Raw genomic sequence first — 6,283 nt, forward strand, 5'->3', positions numbered from 1 at the left:
TGAAGCCAATCGTAAGGCCTACCTGCTTCAAACTGGTAAGCCACTGACGGAAGAAAAATGTCAATAAAGATGTTCACAAAAATATCGTTTTGCAAGTATAGTTCTAAACCGACAATTAAACCTCAATCAACATTTAAGTTGTTTCATACATTAATAATTGTTGATATTTAACTTAAAACCTCATTAACATCATTATTTGGATACATGTCACTAAACCCAAGCCCGATTCTGATGTCATCACAACAACAAGAAAGATATCCCTTGGCCCATGACCCAAAAAGAAATAAGTGAGATATAAAGAGAGTTTTTATTCGCATACACCCTATTTCATTACTTGCAGCCTTCAGTTTCCAAGCCATATCACCCAGATCACTTCGTTGTTTTGCATCCAACCACAAACACATCTCTTGGAAGAATCACCGACTCAGTTTCGTCAATCCAGCCACACCCACCAAGACTAGCAAGGTAATCCCTCCTGATTCCCTTATTGACATACTATTTAGTCCCTCTCATATTTGTTTCACCGTGTCCCCCTATCAGACAGTAGAACTAATATGCTCAACCACCGACTCCGTTTAGCGGTGCGAAAAACCCTAATCACGGTGATTGTTGGTATTCCCTCCTTTCCGTTGTCCTTACGCCGAACGGTGCACTATTTGTGGAATACTTACCGTACCTCCACTCTGTTGTGTTTACTGCCTTGTCTGCATGTTTCATATAACTAATTGGTTTACAGTTTTTTACCATTTCATGGTCCCATGACGATTCTGACTATTTGCTTTAGATCGCAATTTATGTTCTCAACCACAAAGTTGCGCATGTTTCTATTTTTCGCTTCCATTTTTTCCCCTTCTCAGATGAAACCCTAAACCTTAACGTTGTTTTAAGCTCGTTCATTTTCTCTCACACTGGAAAAATGTTTCTATTTCAAATTACATGATGGAGCTCTATAATGGTGTAGTTGTATTTGTCATACTATTTTAGTTCATTTACATGACCACCCTCAACGTTATTATTTGTTCTGTTTTAGGTGCGCATGTCTTCCTCTAGGAACAAGGGCAAGCAAACTGCAACAGCCGATCAAGAAAACCATCAACACAGTCGACTGCGTTTTCTGAAGCCAATAGTAAGGCTCGCCTGCTTCAAACTGGTAAGCCACCCAATGTTATTCCTTTCTCAATGACCAATATGTTGACCACAATTGCCTGGTCTTTCGCAGTCCCTTCTAATCGCTCCAAACGAACTTCCGAACTGGACCTTCCACATAAACCTGGTGGACCCTGATGGAAGGAATGCCCGCTTTCGTTGCTTCTAGAAAGAACAGCAAAATGGCAGCACCGCATTGACTCGAGGTTGGCCACATTTCTACCATACATACCAAATAAATTTAGACTCCTTTCTTCTTTTCAAGCACAAGGGTAACTCTGAGTTCCAAGTACGTATCTTCGACTTCGGTGCTGCGAAAATGCCTACCAGCCCCGACCGTCCGAAGAACCGCCGTATGAAAAGAAAGGCACTTACCAGCGTGCCCGCTGTATCAACAATCCTTCGTCAGACAAGGCCAAAGGGATAGCTCAAACGCACAAGACCAAATGGCCCTTCTTTGTCATAGACCTCACTAGCCGCGTCTTGTCCTCCCACTTGTTGGTAAGGCAACTTACATACAACCTGTTCCTTTAATACCATTCTCCCACCCCCCTTGTTTACCTGCACCAATTCATTTTCTTGTACGTGTCTTCATCAATAAGTTTCTCTCTGTTAATGATCTGTTACTATGCTACAACAGCCAAATGTCCCTCATCTGAGCCATTTCACTGGTCAGAGGCACACACTCATCCTATCACACGACCACATTGAGGTCGAGGCCACCTACACCAGATTTAGTGACAGGCGAGACGGTAGCTTAGGAGTCATTTCCAGAGGTTGGGCAAACTTTGCTAGCCTGTGCAAATTCCAGCCCGGAGGTGTGGGGATCTTCGAGGGCATCTCAACTGAGCCAGTCACAGTACTGCATGTCCAATGGAGCAACCAAGCTGCAAGCTCCTGAATCTTGCTATCCTTATCTTATTAATCAGACTTGTATTTTGTGGATTGTCTTGCTGTATTACTTTTTGAGAATTCCGTTACCTAATGTACTTATTGCTGCTCAAAGAATAGACTATGTTTCTTCCCACACTTACTATTAACCACCTACGACAGGGGTGTTGTTTGCGTACAATGTTCATGGCTGCTGCTATGCCCTAAATCGCGTCCCAACTTGCTCACCAAACTGAATTCCATCTGTAACCTTCTTCTTACATTACACTAACTAGTACTGTTTTACTTCAGTGGGTTTCTCCATTATTAATTCTCTGTATTCCATGTCTTTTGACTTTGGTGTAATTACAATGACTTAATAAGGACAAACAAATGTTTCTTATACACCAACTCCCAAATTAAGGTTAATCTTAAAATCAGTTGCGATAGAATAGCATAATATTTACATCTGCATCAAGCTTTTCCAGATACATCTCAATGTAGAAGTGCTACTTGACCAATTCTACAGGAGGGTTGGGGTAACATTATTAAGGTAATGGGATAGTATTCGACCCTTACCCATCGCCAAACAATTTCTCTTCCTCCACGCGGATCTTGTATCTTCGTTTCCACCTCCATTGTCACTGTCCATTACCGTTGTCAATTACGAACTTCTTCTTGGCAACACCGTTTCGCGAGTTGGCATCTTCATCATGTTGCTGTGTCTTAGGAGTGGCTATGTCCTGTTTCCTATCTCCCATATCAGACCCATTTTCTTCTCCTTTCAAGATCTGCAACGTTCATTACGTGCCGTCGCCACTGTTGAAGACCCCCAGGCACCTCCTCCATTCAATCTCCCAACCTCGAATCCTCTTAGCGGCGACGAGTTTTGTCGCTGAACGTATGGAGCTCTCCCTAAGTCGCCGTCGTTGCGCCAAAGACCCTTCTAATTTTGTCTCCTTTTCATCGCTGGACTGAGTACGGTGACCATTAGAACGTGCGTGGTAATTATGGGTGCTTTTCGGGGGTGTGGGTTTTGTATTACAGATTTTTTTGGAGGATGAGGGTAGCCCAGATTCTAAGTACCATAATAAACAAAAAAAATCATTAACCCAATTCGTCTAAAAAACAGATAAATCGAGTCTTAAAACTCAAATCGAATCAAACCACGTTGAATCGGTCTACAAATTCATTAAAGTTTGGATTAAATATGGAATTGGGGACAATTGTTGTACGAAAGCTATCCTATCTATTAAATCAGTATTTTTTTTACCTGGTCCATCAAGGTTTGAAAAATATTTTTTCCATTAAAGACATCTCCATGTATTCGAGGTGAAGATGACCTTCGAAGGAGCCGTGGACACTGTATTGAGGGGTTTTGTTTTTGTTCAAAATTTCTTTTCAATTTTATCCTCATAACCGGCCACCTATCATATGTGTAAAACTGTAAACAAAAAAGTGACTACCTATGATATTCTATATACATATTTCAATTTAATTTTAATAGATTAGATTGTTAATATTTAAAAAATTAATCTGAAAAGCAAATTAACATGCATGAATGATGAAAGAATATAATTAAAATTGTGAAGTAGTGAAGTACTTCCAAGTGAAAGAAAGTTCTAGACTTGTATTTTATTTTATTATTATTATGCGCACTGAATTCCCAATTAATGATCCTTTGAAAATCGGTACCCAAATAGGTGGTGGGTGGCATTACCCATTTATATTTGCCCTTCCTACATAGGTGTCTTTCTTGCTTTGTTATTGCGTTTCACACAAAAAGAAAAAGTTAGGGTTTTGGGTGTGTGGTGTGTTTCTATCGGAGATGGGTGGAGGCAATGCTCAGAAATCGAAGATGGCTCGCGAGAGGAACCTCGATAAGCAGAAGGCTGCTGCTAAGGGTAATCCATCTTTCAATTTTCAATTCATCGTTTCTTTTCAAAGCTTCAAATTAGGTGTTAGATCTGTTTTCTTTGGATGAAAATTTTATGAATTTGGGTTTGGTATTTGCAGGAAGCCAGCTTGAAACTAACAAGAAAGCTATGTCAATCCAGGTATATATATTTGTCCTTCACTTTTTAGTTTTTAAACCCAAATTTGTCTCTCTCTGTAACTAAATTTGATTATTAGCGACTTTGTTTAATATAATTGATGTTTATGTGTGAAATAATCTATGCATTATAATCTTGTAAGAATTAGGACTGTATGTTATTTCTTTCTGAATGTATAATAAGTTCTTACTTGGTGGCTTGGTGGTTTTCCACAATGAACTGCTATGTCACTTTATCCTGCAATCTCTTACAGGCTTACAGCTGAGAAAGCATGGCCCTATGTTACTTTGTGCTTTTTCTTTTTCTTATTTTCAGTGTTTTTTTTTTAGAATTTTGTGAAAAAAAAAAGATTTTATTGTTTTTATTTTTTCTCATGTGAAATCCTGAAAACAGAATACTAAAAATTAAAATGCAAATCTAACCCTGCATTTGGTTGGGTTGGGGTTTGGGGATTCATTTACATAAGCTGTTCATCAAGAATTTGGTGATATTGCTATTATAATGTTGCAGTGAAGACAAAAGTAGAAAAACTTGGTGTAAAATTTGGGAGACTTGATGTTAGATGTGTGATATCCGAACTGGTATTGCTTTAAAGACTTGGCAGAGTGAACCTTATTACTGATCATAGTGTTGTGGTTTTTATGAATGCAGTGCAAGGTGTGCATGCAAACATTTATCTGCACCACATCAGAAGTGAAGTGCAGGGAGCATGCTGAAGCCAAGCACCCAAAATCGGATTTGTATGCTTGTTTTCCTCATCTTAAAAAGTGAACATAAATGGGGAGGGACATTTGGAGACATGTCATCATCAATCATGGCCTCCTCTGTATATCTATAATCAAATCAAATTGTCTATGTGTGTTTATGTCTTTGGAAATGGGAAAAACAATAGGGGATAATTAGTATGTTTTTCCCTTGATAAATTGTGAGAAACTATGTGTAAGCTCTCTTTTTTATTATCAAAGTGTAACAATTTCATCATCATTAGTGTTAATCTTTTCTTGCGTTTTTATTTCTCGCCATACTAGCTTGCATATGTTTGGACACTGATGTATTGTGTCTCCACCAGTCCACTCTCCACAAATCTAACATTCTCTTAATGTTATGTTTACGGGTGGTTAATGCTGTTTTCTACTCAATAGAGGGGACATATTAACATAAAACTATACAAGATTAATGCTGTGTTTGTTTCATATTTGGCAATCCTAGATCACTTTTGGTGGGTTTGAGTAGAGTTTTGACTTTGTTTTGAGCATACAATCAAGGTTTTTATGGTTGGTGTTACAACCGCCATAAAGCTTTGTATTCTTTCTGCATTTGTAGAGTCCTGGAACTGGAATAGAATCTTGTCTCATACCCTCATTAGTTGGAATCCTCCATCTCAGGGATGAAGCAAAACCAATTGTGATGGCTCTAATGAGAATCACCATAAGCCATAATGTGGTGTTCTCATAATGTATTTGCAGAAAATTTAGGCCCTTGTTCAATTTACTGTTTCTGAGATTTGACTTTGGTTCTAGAGGGTGAGTTGTTAGCTCATTTGTAGCGTGCTCTCATTTGTAGTCTTGTCAGAATGTCAGCCATTTTAAGAATGGAATATTATATTTTAAGGAAATATTACATTTTCATATTTGGTTCAAAATTAAAAAGGTTTTTTTTTTTTCAGCAAGTTATATTTCTAGGAACGAAAATATCACCATTTTAATTACTTCTCTCTGTAGATATATTTAATTTCCATTAGAATGAAATGTGAACAATAATGCAAAAGACTGAATTACCTTCACTTATCTACCTTTAACCATCTTTTTCATTTCTCTCCTTGCTGAATTTATTCTCAAACCAAAGCTTGGCAGAGACATTTTCTATGCCTCTTCCCCAAATTGACGGAGGCTCCAATGGAGCTGCCTCGCTGTTGATTTTAAAATTACCTTCATAATTTTTAAATGACTAACATAACTTTTTAAGATTAATTTTACAAAACAATATTTTTTTAGAATTAAGGTTCATTAATTGCGTTAGAAATTTTAAATTTTGAACTTTTAAGAGAATCAAAATACCATGGAGTTTAAGAGAAAAATATTTTTTAACATTAATTTTAAAAAGAAAATACTATCAATTAATGCTATTCAAAAATAGGGTACTTTTGGAAATTTAGATAAAACAAAGTAATCTAAAAATCAAGAATTTTGTATATGTTTATATGTAAATTATGT

At 37.4% G+C, this 6,283-nt stretch overlaps 1 protein-coding gene and 1 long non-coding RNA gene across 2 annotated transcripts; both read left to right on the forward strand.

Annotated features, from left to right (window-relative positions):
* On the forward strand, window positions 337–1,939 carry LOC107617280. The gene is made up of 3 exons (XR_002359623.1): window positions 337–465; window positions 1,031–1,150; window positions 1,220–1,939. It is a non-coding gene; the product is annotated as an uncharacterized LOC107617280 (long non-coding RNA).
* Window positions 3,605–5,082, forward strand: LOC107627469 (uncharacterized protein At2g23090). The gene is made up of 3 exons (XM_016330303.1): window positions 3,605–3,920; window positions 4,033–4,073; window positions 4,722–5,082. The coding sequence occupies exons 1-3, from the start codon at window positions 3,845–3,847 to the stop codon at window positions 4,839–4,841; spliced, it is 237 nt and encodes a 78-aa protein (XP_016185789.1). The 5' UTR covers window positions 3,605–3,844; the 3' UTR covers window positions 4,842–5,082.

The sequence above is a fragment of the Arachis ipaensis genome, chromosome B01 (genome assembly GCF_000816755.2).
Source record: "Arachis ipaensis cultivar K30076 chromosome B01, Araip1.1, whole genome shotgun sequence".
NCBI classification, from domain to species: Eukaryota; Viridiplantae; Streptophyta; class Magnoliopsida; order Fabales; family Fabaceae; genus Arachis; species Arachis ipaensis.

Excerpts from the sequence above, each read along its gene's own strand:
- LOC107627469 (XM_016330303.1), top strand. The coding sequence starts at position 3,845 with ATGGGTGGAGGCAATGCTCAGAAATCGAAGATGGCTCGCGAGAGGAAC. Across the intron at positions 3,921-4,032 it reads GCAGAAGGCTGCTGCTAAGG|GAAGCCAGCTTGAAACTAAC; the intron begins GTAATCCATCTT and ends TGGTATTTGCAG. Across the intron at positions 4,074-4,721 it reads AGAAAGCTATGTCAATCCAG|TGCAAGGTGTGCATGCAAAC; the intron begins GTATATATATTT and ends TTATGAATGCAG.